Source organism: Cordyceps militaris (assembly GCF_000225605.1).
Source record: "Cordyceps militaris CM01 unplaced genomic scaffold CCM_S00004, whole genome shotgun sequence".
Lineage (NCBI taxonomy): Eukaryota > Fungi > Ascomycota > Sordariomycetes > Hypocreales > Cordycipitaceae > Cordyceps > Cordyceps militaris.
In genome coordinates, this window is record NW_006271972.1 from 2,149,355 (window position 1) to 2,162,931 (window position 13,577).

The window sequence follows — 13,577 nt, forward strand, 5'->3', positions numbered from 1 at the left end:
TGGCCTCGGCAGAATCGCCCTCTTGCCCCACCCCCGGACGCTTGGTCGCCAGCTTCCCCAGCTCCTAGCCAGCGTTCTCCAGACTGTCATCCCGTTCGGCCATCCAATCCCATGAATTGAGTTCTTGCTGCCTCGTTGCTCTCGTTGCCGCCACTTGACCATCTTTCCCGGTCTCCTCCTTCTGCGACGCCTCTCGGTCTCCCCATACACAACCCGCAAGCGTCACAATGGCTGGCAGCGGCGAGCCTCTCGATCCCACCAACACTTCGGCCCCCGATTTGCAGATTCTAGGCGATGAAATCACTCTACAGCCTGGTGGCTACCTAGAGCCGGAAAAGGGTGCGGCTGTGGAGAAGGAGGAGGCGCTGATGAATCAATTCGCGTCGTTTCGATCCGAGCCATTGCAGTAAGTCGCTGGGCTGTTTATTCCGCTACCCGTACCAGGCATACCAACCTCTGCAGATTCCTACGTGAGGTGTCTCTCTACGTTTCCGGCCAGGGGTGGCGCGCATACGACAATGTCATCGGACAGCCCGTCTTCTACCCTGGATTTACCCAGAACATGACGTCCATGGTCATGTCTGCACCGCTTCTCCAGGATCGTATTTCACAACTGGCAGAGAGCCGCGTTGTCGTCGAGGAAAAAGAAGGATTGCTCAACAAGGATGACAAGGACTACGTGACGAAGCGGGCACAGCGCCGTGTCGCTCTTGAAAATTCCCTGCAAGAGGTCGCTGAAAAGTTGACTGACCAAATGATTTGCAAAATGGAGAGCAAGACATTCATCCGTGGTGCCTACTATATGTGCACGCAGCTCCTGACAAGAGCCTACCACCAGGGCATTCACGTCTCCAGCGAGGAGGTCCTGCGTCTCCGCAAGGTGGCTGACATGGCCGCCAAGAAAAAGCAAAGTATTGTCTTTCTTCCCAGTCACCGATCGCACGTCGACTACGTCAGTCTCCAGCTCATTTGCTACCGCCTTGGTCTGACGCTACCCGTCGTGGTGGCTGGTGATAACCTCAACTTTCCTCTTGTTGGAAGCTTTCTCCAACATGCGGGCGCCATGTGGATCCGTCGCTCCTTTGGTGACGACGCTCTCTACTCGACACTGGTTCAGTCCTACATCGACACATTGCTTCAGCAGGGATTCAATTTCGAATGCTTCATTGAAGGAGGCCGATCGCGTACTGGAAAGCTGCTGCCGCCCAAATTCGGCATCTTGAGCTTCGTCCTCGACTCCATCTTGTCAGGTCGTGTCGAGGACACCATCATCTGCCCCGTCAGCACCCAATACGACAAGGTCATTGAGACGGAGGGGTACGTCACCGAGCTACTCGGTGTCCCCAAGAAGAAGGAAAACCTGGCCGACTTTCTGTCAGGGGGCTCCTCTGTGCTGTCCCTAAAGCTCGGCCGTGTGGATGTGCGATTCCACGAGCCCTGGAGCCTCCGGACGTTTATTGATGAGCAGCTCACCAGGATCCCCAATGTTCCTCGTGGGTTGCACACTGATCATCGCAACCCAGCTGTTCGGGCGGTCCGTGAGAAGATTCTGCGAACTCTTGGCTACAAGGTTCTTGGAGATATCAACGCCGTCTCTGTCGTTATGCCCACAGCTCTTATCGGAACAGTCTTGCTCACTCTCCGCGGCCGCGGTGTTGGCAAGCAAGAACTCATCCGTCGCGTCGAGTGGCTCACGGCGCGCGTTCGAGCCAAGGGCGGCCGTGTCGCACACTTTGGCAACGCGCCGCTTTCGGAAATTATAGATCGTGGTCTTGAGGTTCTTGGCAAAGACCTGGTCGGCGTTGTCGAAGGACTTCCCGAACCCACCTACTATGCTGTCGATCGCTTTCAACTTTCCTTTTACCGCAACATGACGATTCATCTGTTCATTTACGAAGCTCTTGTCAGCGCCGCCATGTACACCCGCGTCAAGCGAGGTGGAGGGCCATCCATGCAGGTCATTGAGTTTGGAGAGCTCAAGTCGACAGTCTTCTTCCTGTCCTCTCTCTTCCGTGGCGAGTTCATCTTTGGCAGCGCGGGCCTCGATGCCAATTTGGAGAAGACGCTCAAGGGACTGGAGGCTGACCGCGTCGTGCAACTGACAAGGGACGAAAAGGGCAATGTTGTCCAGGTTGGTCTTTCCGACGAAGAACGCAAAGCAGGACGCGAGAACTATGACTTCTACTGCTTCCTGATTTGGCCATTCATTGAAGCCAGCTGGTTGGCCGCCGTGTCCCTGATGGGACTCAGCCCGGCCGGCGACGCCAGCGACGTCTGGGTCGAGCAGTCCAAAGCGCAAAATAGCGCTCAGCTTGTAAGTTGAAAACAAGGCCGACTCTTTTTTTTCCAAGCATGACCACTAAACAGCCCATCTAGCTCGGCAAGACCCTCTACCACCAAGGTGATCTCTCCTATTTCGAGGCCGTGAACAAGGAGACGCTCAAGAACTCGTATACCCGCTTCGAAGAGGACCAAATGGTGCACGTGGTCAAGACCAAGGACTCCAAGATCCCCCCGCGCATGCAGCTCGACCCGTCCTGGCGCCCACCCCGCGACCCCGCCACGGGCGCCCTGCTCGCCGAGGGCAAGCTCTGGGACTTTACCGAAAAGATTGCCAGCTGCCGCCGCGAGGGCAAGAACCGCCGCGACGGCGCGACCGTCAGCAGTCGCGTGCTGCGCCTCACCGACGAGCTCGGCCGCGCCCTGTTTGAGCAGGCGGCCGAGGCGGCCAAGGCCGGCGGCAAGCAAAAAATTCCCAGTCGGCTCAGCCAGGAGGAGGAGGAGACGCTGCACAAGTCTGTCGGCGACGCGCGGCGCCGCAGAAAGTTGCGCGGCAGGCCGAACCTGTAACATGGCATAATGCGCATACTTGGTGAATGGCAACGATGGCAACTGTAGGTGTATACTAGATTAATGCTTTGTTTGAATGCCCGTGTTGGCCGGTTCTTTGATTCATTGTTCAATAAATTTTTTATATATACGACGGCAGTCTAGATGCCGAATGCAAAATAAATGCTCCTTCACCCTCCCCAGACCTTTATGCTATTGTAGGCTCCAAGATGATGTTATCTATCAAGCGCACCGCCGGCCCTCCAGCATGCCCGACGTCCTCGCCAGGAACAACCTCCTCCAGCGGCAGCATGCGAATGGCGCCGCTGAGCACCGCGCCGCGCGCCGGGTCAATCACGTCGACCTCTTGCAGCGTATCCGGGTCCGCGAGCGAGATGTAGTCGACCTCGAACAGCACGCGCTGTGTCGGGGGCAGCCTGGCCTGGGCGGCGACAACGGCGGCCAGCACCTCGCGTGCGGCAGCGAGCACGGCGGTGCGGGCCAAGTTGCCGCCAGCATGGGCGTACTGGGCGGCGAGCAGGGCGCGGCGCAGGACGACGCCGACGCGGCGCCTGCGGTGGCCGAGGTAGACGTTGCGGGAGCTGAGGGCGAGGCCGTCATGGGCGCGCTCTGTCGGGCCGACGACGACCTCTGTGGGGACGCAAAAGTCGCGAACCATGCGGCGGACGACGACGGTCTGCTGCACGTCCTTTTGGCCAAAGTAGACGCGCTCCGGCTGGACAATATTGAGCAGCTTCATGCAGACGGTGGCGACGCCGCGGAAAAAGGTCGGGCGGCTGGCGCCCTCGAGCACCTCGGCGACGGGCGTAATGGTGACGAAGCTGCCCTTGCTGTCGACGTCCTGGCCGGGGAAGCCGGACGGGTACATGTCGGCGGTCGCGGGGGCAAAGACGGCCGAGACGCGGCCGAGGTTGGCGGCGTCGTCGGCGAGCGCCCGGTCGAGCTGGGCGAGCTGCGCGGCGTCCGCGTCCCACGTCGACGGGTACGACGCCAGGTCCTCGCTCGCCCCAAACTGCGCCGGGTTCACGTACACGCTGACGACGACGTGGTGGTTGGCCAGCGCCGCCGCGCGGATGAGCGCCAGGTGGCCCGCGTGCAGCGCGCCCATGGTCGGCACGAGGCCCACGCTCTGCTGGTTGAGCAGGTGCGGCCGGCGCCACCGGCGGAGGGCGTCGACGCTGCGCAGCACGCGGATCGACGAGCACGGGAGCTTTTCAACGGCAGAGGAGGACGAGGCGGAGGATGTTGAGCAGACTGTTTGGGCAAATATTCGAGTGGCCGAGGACCGAGGGACGCGGGCCGCCAGCAGAGGCCGGCCGAGGACGGCAAACATGGTTGTAGCGGCGGGTTCGTGAGGGGGGAGGCGCGGGAGAAGAGGTTGTGACGGAGGAAGGCTTGTTGAAATTCGGCCGGTGGGGGCGTGGAGGTATTTGTAGGTCAGTGGTTAGACCGCATGATCCATTGCTCTCTTTTTGGGGGAACAATGCGACGGTTGAGAGGTGATCGTGACAATATCTGCTGCGGAGTTTTGGGGATAGCTCTGGGGAGCTTGTTGGATGACTCAGCGTTGATAACTATGAACAAGAACACGACTTGATGAACTTCCATTGTAACAACTTGGATGCTTGTTTTTTTTTAATGAAATGAATCCTTAAAGAAATAAGTGTCCTCTTATTAATACTTGGATCCTGCAAGCAGATTCTCATCACGAGATAGGCACGTTGACGTGACAGAATGTGAACACTTCCAGGCCTGCAGCGAATTACTGCTCCCATTACCGGACAACAAATATCGGCGGATTGCAACTTGAATTATATTTCAATTTTTATATTCAGAGGCACCTTAAGCAATGTAGATAAAAGACCACACAGAAGTGCAAAACCTCCTATTAAATGCTTTGGCTGGCATCATCCCATCGCAAAACTGACCATGCTCTTACAGAGAGTCCTTGGTAGCATTGTTCTGAGGCGCCGCGGCCGCGGGGCCCTCCGCCGTAACATACGCCTTGGTCATGCCACCATCAACAGCAAAGTCGTGGCCATTGACAAAGCTCGCCTCATCACTCGCCAGAAAGACGACGGCATGTGCCTGCTCAATTGCCTCGCCAAAGCGGCCACCCGGGAAGTGCACCTCGCGGCGGGCACGCTTGGCCTTGTCGTCGCCGAGCCAGTCCTGCAGCAGCGGGGTGTTGAGCGGCGCGGGGCAGAGCGAGTTGAAGCGGAAGCCCTCGCGGGCGTGCACCATGGCGAGCTCGCGCGTGAGGGCGAGCACGGCGCCCTTGGAGGCCGTGTAGGCGAGCTGCGGCGTGGCGGCGCCGACGAGGGCGACGACCGAGGCCGTGTTGATGATGGACGCGCGCGTCTTCTTGTGGCGCCGCAGCGACAGCACCGCGTGCTTGCAGCCAAACCACACGCCCTTGACGTTAATGCCCTGCGTCAGGTCCCAGATGGCCTCGGGCGTGTCGACGGCGTCGGCGTCGTCGGCGTGCATGATGCCGGCATTGTTAAAGAGCACGTCCAGGCCGCCCCAGGCATCGACGGCCTCAATCATGGCCTTGACCTCGCTCTCCTTGGAGACGTCGCATTTCTGGGGGAGCGCGCGCGCGTTAGCTGGGGAGGCGAGTAGGGGCAGTCGGAGAAGGGGCGCGGGCGTACCAAGACTTCAACGCGACCGGCGTTGGGCACAAGCTGCTTGACCTTGGCAAGGGCCTTTTCAAGCGCCGCGGGGGAAATGTCAGACATGAGGACATTGGCGCCCTCTTTGGCGAAGAGGATCGACGTCTCGAGACCAATGCCTCTGAAGAAGTGGGAAAAGTGTCAGCCTGACCCCCCGTATGCCGAACCCAATCTTTGTAGTGGTGCATGCTTACCCGGCGGCGCCGGTGATGACAGCGTTCTTGCCTGCAAGACGTCCTGTAGCCATGGTGTATGTATGTATGTCAAGGTTCGATCGGATCGAGGGGTATCTGGTAGAGGGCGAGATGATGGAAGAAACAAAAATGGAAGAGGGGAGGTGGAACACAAACGGGGGGTGCAGACGCTGATATGTCTTTCGGAATCATGGAGGGGCAACCCCAAGCTTTGGTGGGGTAATAGTTTCCCATGTTGGTGCTCCGCGACGGGGCCGGCGGCTAACAGTATACGGCCGTCACTTGGTACCTATTTACTAGACTTTATTTTATTCTATTTTACTTTGATCTATGACATATCTTCTTGGTAATGGTTCTCTCCTTCGGAGTCTCACAAGACAGATATGCGCGGCTGCAGACCGCCCTCAGGGTCCAGTCCGAGAGCGGCGGGCTGGCGGCCGGCAGCCATCGTGGTGGGGGGCCCCTCGGTGCGCGCCGCCGCCAGCGCGGTCTTATCTGCGTGACCACGAGCGCTCATGAGAAAAAGATTCACAACGAGCGCTGAGGCAACAAGTACCTAACTATACATCACTGCGCCCAGATAATCCGGGGAAATCCGTCGAACTGAGTGGAAAGGGAATCGGGAAAACGTATTCACATTATGTACCCTTGCGTCTGCCCCTCACAAGGTCACACACTATTTCCCAAGTCGTCTAGCACTTCAAACTCCAATATGACATTCAACCCTTTTCGCTTCACATCTCAATGCACATATCACGTTACAGAATCCGATATTCTCACTTCATAGTCGCCACAAATTACTTCTTTCCAGCATCCTCCTTCAAACTCACAATGCGGTTGAGGACAATCTTGTCGTCAGTGCTATCAGAATCCACGGCCTATATGTCGTTAGTAAATCGCATCGCATAGTAAATGAGTCCCCATGATATCTTACAAAATAGGCAACGCGGAGGGCCTGGAAGCGCACACTTTCCGGTCCGCCCTTGCCGAGTTCGCTCTCGCCCGCCGCCTCAGGCCACGGGGCGCGACGCTTGACCTCGTCAAAGCCCGACTCGATGAGGGCATCGGGATAAATGACTTCGCTCTCCGGGTTCAGGTCGTTGAGGAACCCTCCCTCGGCGTCTTCCGGCTTCTCAGACTTGAACAGAGCATTGTGGATGCGAGCCTCTACTTTCCTCGACCCAGCCGTGCCAACCCACTGGATATAGGTTTTCGCCTTTTTCAACTCCTTGTCAAAGACGGCGCGAACCTCTGTGACCTTACCCGTGGCCTCATCCTTGGTGAAAGAGGTGGCCTTGATGGGGTACGGCGCCTGGAGCAAGCCAACCGACTTGCCGGGCGCAAGACGGAAGTAGTCCTTGCTGTCTTCTTCACGGAAATCGGAGCGATCAATGTAAACTGTCGGTGTGAACTTGACCTTGTGCGATCCCATCTTAGGATCCTTGGGAGAAAAGGGGACGTCAATCTCAATTTCCTCGGCGTCCTCAATGACGACAGGTATAGGGTCGAGAATCATCATCAGACGCGGCACCGTTTTCTCAAGGTACTTGCGAATGCTCTGCTCGAAACGGTGGATCTGGATAGTGGTAATGTTGGTGGTGACGCCAAGCTCATTGACAAATTCAAGGATGGCTCCAGGAGGGACACCGCGACGACGGATGGCAATTAGTGTATACAGTCTCGGGTCGTCCCAGTCGCGAACAATCTTTTCCTCCACCAGCTTAAGAATCTTGCGCTTCGAAAGCACTGTGCCGGTCAGGTTCAAACGTCCATACTCTCTCTGCATCGGCTCGTATACTTCAAGTGACTTGTTCAGCCACTCGTACGAAACACGGCTGAGAATGAACTCGGTAGTGCACAGCGAGTGTGTGATATCCTCGAAGCTATCGCACAGGCAGTGTGTAAAATCATAGGTCGGGTAAATTTTCCAGTCCCATCCTGTACGATGATGAGGGGTGTCGGTCTTTATGCGGTACGCCGCCAAATCCCACATCTGAGGGTTACCATCCGTAATGTCCTGCTTCATGCGCAAGAAGGCTTCGCGAGGTTTGTACTTGCCATCGCGCATGTCACGGAACTTGGCCAGGTTGTCCTCGGGGGTCTGATCAGCATGCTTGCAGCGGTATCTTGGGCTGGACCCCTTTTCACCACCACGCTGGAGCTTTATATCAGTATCTATATTGGGGTTCAATTAGCATTTGCGCAAGTCGCAGAGAAATTGCACCACGAACCCTCGCAGTAGCAAACGTAGGCCTTGCCAATATTGATCAGCTTCTCTGCCAAATCATAGAGCTTTTGAAAGTTATCACTCGAGTAGGTGACCTTGTAGGGCTCGAATCCAAGCCATTTGACAACTTCCTGAATAGCGTTGAAATATTTTTCCTCCTCTTTCTCTGGGTTCGTGTCGTCAAATCGGAGGTAGGTGACGCCGCCGTGGAATTTGGCAAAACCAAAGTTGACCGCAATGGCCTTGGCGTGTCCAATGTGGAGGTATCCGTTGGGCTCAGGCGGGAAACGTGTAATGACATTCTTGACCGGGCGCTCCTTGTAGACGTCGTCGAGGAAGCCCTGCTTGAACATGGCCTCGGGGTCGATGGGGGCCTCTTCCACCTTGGGTGTGGGTGCCTTTTGTTCGACAGGGCCGGCGGCTGCTTTCTCTTGGCGAGCCTTTTCCTGAGCCGCCTTTTTTGCCCGCTTCTGCTGGCGCTTCTTCAGCTCTGCTTTGGAGACCATCTCACCAGTCTCCTCGTCGAGCTGGAGCTTCGCCATCGGTTTTGTGAGTTCGTCGGCCATGGTGGCTGGGATCGGCCGCTGGATCGTCCGTTTATTGGTCTGCGAATACGTTCAGATAGAGAAGGAATTCGGACAGTGCTCTCTGGGCAGGGTTTTGGGGTCTTGTTGTGTTTGCAGTTGTGACGAGGAAAGTAGAAACAGTGGCGGGGCAAGACTCACGATGGCGGGGCTAACGTTTTGTGATGGGCACGACTGAACCGTCTGCCCCTCCTTCGTTCGGGTTGCGCAGGCAGTGCCGGTGAGTCACCTCGCAAAGGCTGTTGTTTGGCTTTCTGGAAAGTTTGAGATAATACTTGGTCATATTCCGCTATAGAGTAATATATGTTTCGATTTCTTCCACGTAGTCCTTCAATTTTCCCAAACGTGCTAATAAATGAGAGCTGTTCTACTCGACACCTTCAACCATCGTTCGCTAGTGTGCGTGTAGCTTGAGCAGCTCGTCAGAGAACGACGAGTCTCTTTGTAAAATTTCCCTCTGAATGAATATCCGAGTCATTATTTCTACCCCAAAACAGACTGCGATGGCGGAGCCTTATCTTGAAATGTAACAGTACTATCAGTGCGTTTCCAATGCCTTATCTCATCCTGCTGGAGCAGACCAAGTCCGTCTCTGCGCCTGGTCACGAGTGGTACAGAGCCAAGGAACGGCCCGGGGCGTTGGCATCGAGGCGCAATTTTATTCCCTTGTCTTTCTTATACTTTAGAAGCACTCCGGGGTTTTCGATAATATTCTAATAAGAAGATGCAATACAGGTGAGAGTTGCGCAAAAGCGCATGAACTCTGACCAGTCACAGTCGCTGCACCGTGACATCACATGGCATCGTGAAACACTATAACAATCACAATTGTAAAGTCTCAACTACTCTCACGATCAATCAACTTTTGCTACCAATAATAAGGCATCGTCGCGCGTCGCCTCAGGGTGGAGCTTTGGCGATGTCAGCGGGCCTGGGTGTCAAACGGTTGCAGTGCGCGTGAGGCAAACAGCAACCACCTTTATAATATTATTAGGCACATCTGGCCTTGTCTATACTTGCATCATCCACAGCATAACCCGCTCATTCGCAGGGCGAGTAATCTACTATCACAACCGAGGTATTGACGATTATATTCTGAAAGGTCACTCATCAAGCAAGCTCGCGTCACCGAACAACGCCCTGCACCTCGTTCCTCGTCGTTGACTTGTCCACGAACCGCCAGCAAGCACCCGACCCAACACCATCAACACAACTCACCAAATCGGCCAGAGTTTCAAACAAACACGGTCATTTCATACATTACATAGGCAAATACTGCTACCAAAACTCTCAAGATGTCCTCCTCTACCGTCCCTCTCCGTCAGATCCCCTCGCTCGCCTCCCTCTACAAAGCCGCCAAGCTCCATCCCAGCTCCATCGGGTCCGCCACCGGCGCGTCCGCCTCGGCCAACCGGCGCGCAGCCCTCATCCGCGGCGACATCACCAAGCTGGAGGTCGACGCCATTGTCAACGCCGCCAACACGGCGCTGCTCGGCGGCGGCGGCGTCGACGGCGCCATCCACCGCGCGGCCGGCCCCGGCCTCCTCGACGAGTGCCGCGCCCTCGGCGGCTGCCCGACCGGCGAGGCCCGCATCACCAAGGGCTACCTCCTGCCCGCCCAGTACGTCATCCACGCCGTCGGCCCCGTCTACAGCAGCGACGAGGCGAGCGCGACGCTCCTGCGCAGCTGCTACCGCGCCGGCCTCGAGCTCGCCGCCGCCAAGGGCCTCAAGTCGGTGGCGTTTAGCGGCATCAGCACGGGCATCTACGGCTACCCCAGCATGGACGCCGCCGTGGTCGCGTGCAGGACGGTGAGGGAGTATCTGGACGAGCACGATGGCCCGCTTGAAAAGGTCGTGTTTGTCACGTTTCTGCAAAAGGACGTGGATGCCTACAACAGGATCATCCCGTGAGTTGAATTGATAGTCCTCACACTGACAAACTGCTAATTGTTCTCTCACTGCAGGAAATTCTTTCCACCGGTTGACAGCACAGAGTGAGGGCATTGCGCTGTCCATGACTTAACGGGTAATTGAAGAAAGTGGCTCGTAGTCGAGACAATATATAGATACCAAAGTCGAGTATACAAAAAGCCGTGATTTCTTGGTTTCCAAATCCCGGCCTACGCCTTTTTCTCCTCTATCAGCTTGGTAATCATCGTCTTGAGCTCTGTTACTTCAGATCGAAGCTTCCGCACTTCTAGCACGGCCGCATCGTCCTCCACATTGGGGCGCACAGAATCACAAGTCTTGGTCCACCCCTCGGCTTCGAAATCCATTTCGTGCGCCATCTGCTCCCATTCGTGGACCACATCGTCGTCTTCCTCGCCCTTAGCACGGTTCTGGCGGATTCTGTGTGCCGTCTTCGTCTCGAAATAGGCAGCCACCACAAGTAGAGGCGAATACAGGAATGCCATGATCCAGTCATTAATGGTTTCATAAATGTGCTTTGGTAGCCACCACTCGGTTAGAGCCGACACGACAATCTCGATGAGATTGAGGGGAGCAATGTACACATTCTCGTCGGGGGCGCGAACGAACTGCATCGTCTTTTGGGCAAAAAGCGCCAGATACTCGTCGTCGGCGTTTTCGTAAATGTCTTCGTAGGCCGAATTGTACAGCGCAATGAGAATATTGAGGAGAATAATCTGCGGGGGTCAGCACGGGGGCGACAATGGTCGACAGACGGGAACATACCATGACAACAAAAGTAAAGCAGTAGTAGAGAATAATACCCCACGGGTGAGCAAATGATTCCCAGTCGTCGAATTGCGGGCTTTGCAAGATGGCTTTGAGCATCGAGTCGACAATGAATGGCACGTCGTCAAGGACATTATTTTCCGTAATGTCAAGGCCGATGAACGCTTGAAGGAAGCCAATGATGATGATGATGAGTAAGGCGAAGAAGATCATGGACTCCTTCATCATGACCTTGAGGACGACGAGCATGGCGCCAAAGAAGCGGAAGCTGTCGAGATAGAGCAAGAGTCGGGACCAAACCATGGGCGCAATAAAGGCCAGCAGGTTGTAGCTCAGCCGACTATAGGATTCTCTGGCCACGGAATCAATGTCGTGCATGAGTCCAATGATTTTAAAGACGAGAGACACGGTCAAGAAGGAGTAGAGCAAGCCATTGAAGGCATTCCAGAAGCCCAGAATCTGGTAGCCGGCCTTGTAGAACTTGAGCAGCTCGTCGCATGTGAAGCCAAGGGTGAAGATGTAAAGCGCAACCTCTGCGCCGTCGAACACGCCGCCTTTATTGACAGAATTGATGGCTGCCGTGTACAAGCCGAGGTAGATGAGAGAGAAGAGGAGCTGGGCGGCATTCTGGTACCGCGGCGCGCGCATACGATCCGGGTCCATGTGCGCAAAAAAGTTGGGATTGTCCTTGCCCTTGTAGTCGACAAAGACGGCGGCGTCGTTTTCGTCCTGGATCAGCCAGCCACTCCAGAGGTAGTTGATGCATTTTTGGTAGCCAGAAGAACCAATGACGCGCACCGAGTGCAAGTCGACGGCCTTTTCAATGACGTTGACGGGGGTTGTCGGCGTGCCGTCGACGAGGAACGAATAGCGGCGGAGCAAGATGACGTGCATGAGGTATTCAGTGTCGTCCTCGGTTTCGATGCTAGGACATGAATTTGTTAGTAGCGCACGAGATGTGTCTGGAGGGGGGGATCGTACAGTGCTTTGGCAATGACGCCACAGGCCTCGGCGCGCAGGTTATGCAGCCCAGCGTCCCATAACTCGGCAAGCGCCTCGCGGCGAAACCATCTCTGGTTGACGAGGAGTGAATAGACCTGGAAATCAATCGGATCAGCCAACGCGATAGATAAGAATAGAGTGCGGTGGAATACGTACAACGCACGACTTGTGAGCCTCGCCGCCGGCTTCCTTGGCAGCATGAATCACCTGTTTGGTAATGACTTTGCTATGTGGTGTCGTGATGCGCGACTCGTCCATTTCGCAGGGGACGCATTCTTGGACGAGGTGGCGGAGGCGCAGGCAAACTTTTGTAACGTCCGAGGCCGGAATGGCGGAGGTGAGTCGTTCTCTGACATTCGGAGGCACCACTGCAAAAAGGGATATGGTGTTAGCATCTTTGCTGGCTATGCTGGGCCGTCGAAAGGGCGGGAAACATACGGGCGCGCTCCTCTTCGTGTAGCAGATCGCGGCGGGACGCCATGGCGCGAGCTTGGACGGGTGTTGCACGAGGGACACGAATTGAACGGACACTCGTAGCGACAATGGGGGAGGGAGACTTGGCGTCGCAGAGGGAAACAAAATTCAATTATGTAGTGGTGAAGACGGGGAGGGGGACACCAGCCGCGGGAGGCCGTAAAGGACGAACAGTGGTGTATGACGAAAGCAGTACTCTGTACAATATCTGCAGCTAGCTTTTTTTGCTGGCACAAGCTTGGAATTTAGGTAGTACGGACATTAGCTGAGCTTCAGTAAAATAAGCTTTTCAGGTGGCGGGGTTTAGCGGATCATCGGGCAGCACTAACTTGGTACTAAACGGAGCGCTCAGATGGATGGTAAAGACGTTTCTTGTCCTTGCGGTCACAGATAGAAATAGTGAGGTATGTTGTACATGGGAGGGTTATATTGGCAAGAGAATTCATTAGGATATATAGGTAGGGAGGCAGGTACTAGGTAATACCTACTAACTAGTAGGTAGTACATAGGTCTATTGTATTGACCCCTGCCATGTAGTACTTACTCCATCGGGCCTTGCGTAACAAATAACCAAATATCCCAACTATTTGATTGACTCACCTGGAGCGTCGAGGTTGACTGATGGACCGTTATCCAGTTCAATTCCGGGGACCTTGACAGAGCTCAATCCCATCCACCTCTCGCCAACTTTGCGCCACCATGCAACAGTCGTCATGGCTGCCTGGCCAGCGGTCACACACCGACCCATGTTAGCGTTGTGCCATCTCCCCAAGGCTAACTAGGTACCTCTAGGTAACTGCAAGTCGTCTGCACCAGACCCTGTTGCCTGCTTGTTCATCTGCACGGTGACTTGTCTATGAGTTTTGCCAGCG

General features: G+C 55.7%; 6 protein-coding genes across 6 annotated transcripts; 2 read left to right on the top strand and 4 right to left on the bottom strand.

The window, feature by feature from the left end:
* Positions 1-227: 227 nt before the first annotated feature.
* On the top strand, positions 228-2,850 carry CCM_05669 (acyltransferase, putative; the record flags this gene model as incomplete). The annotated part of the gene is made up of 3 exons (XM_006670813.1): positions 228-406; positions 445-2,314; positions 2,377-2,850. The coding sequence occupies 3 exons, from the start codon at positions 228-230 to the stop codon at positions 2,848-2,850; spliced, it is 2,523 nt and encodes an 840-aa protein (XP_006670876.1).
* A 187-nt stretch (positions 2,851-3,037) lies between these two features.
* Positions 3,038-4,183, bottom strand: CCM_05670 (pantoate-beta-alanine ligase; the record flags this gene model as incomplete). Its single annotated transcript, XM_006670814.1, has 1 exon — positions 3,038-4,183. One exon carries the CDS (start codon positions 4,181-4,183, stop codon positions 3,038-3,040), a length of 1,146 nt encoding a protein of 381 aa, XP_006670877.1.
* A 602-nt stretch (positions 4,184-4,785) lies between these two features.
* Positions 4,786-5,772, bottom strand: CCM_05671 (short-chain dehydrogenase; the record flags this gene model as incomplete). Its single annotated transcript, XM_006670815.1, has 3 exons — positions 4,786-5,459; positions 5,522-5,646; positions 5,720-5,772. The coding sequence occupies 3 exons, from the start codon at positions 5,770-5,772 to the stop codon at positions 4,786-4,788; spliced, it is 852 nt and encodes a 283-aa protein (XP_006670878.1).
* A 744-nt stretch (positions 5,773-6,516) lies between these two features.
* CCM_05672 (glutaminyl-tRNA synthetase) lies at positions 6,517-8,512 on the bottom strand (the record flags this gene model as incomplete). The annotated part of the gene is made up of 3 exons (XM_006670816.1): positions 6,517-6,597; positions 6,654-7,894; positions 7,951-8,512. 3 exons carry the CDS (start codon positions 8,510-8,512, stop codon positions 6,517-6,519), a joined length of 1,884 nt encoding a protein of 627 aa, XP_006670879.1.
* Positions 8,513-9,825: 1,313 nt separating this feature from the next.
* Positions 9,826-10,443, top strand: CCM_05673 (LRP16 family protein; the record flags this gene model as incomplete). Its single annotated transcript, XM_006670817.1, has 1 exon — positions 9,826-10,443. The coding sequence occupies one exon, from the start codon at positions 9,826-9,828 to the stop codon at positions 10,441-10,443; it is 618 nt and encodes a 205-aa protein (XP_006670880.1).
* Positions 10,444-10,652: 209 nt separating this feature from the next.
* Positions 10,653-13,453, bottom strand: CCM_05674 (potassium ion channel Yvc1; the record flags this gene model as incomplete). The annotated part of the gene is made up of 7 exons (XM_006670818.1): positions 10,653-11,177; positions 11,227-12,154; positions 12,211-12,326; positions 12,388-12,599; positions 12,670-12,761; positions 13,250-13,259; positions 13,306-13,453. 7 exons carry the CDS (start codon positions 13,451-13,453, stop codon positions 10,653-10,655), a joined length of 2,031 nt encoding a protein of 676 aa, XP_006670881.1.
* Positions 13,454-13,577: the final 124 nt, after the last annotated feature.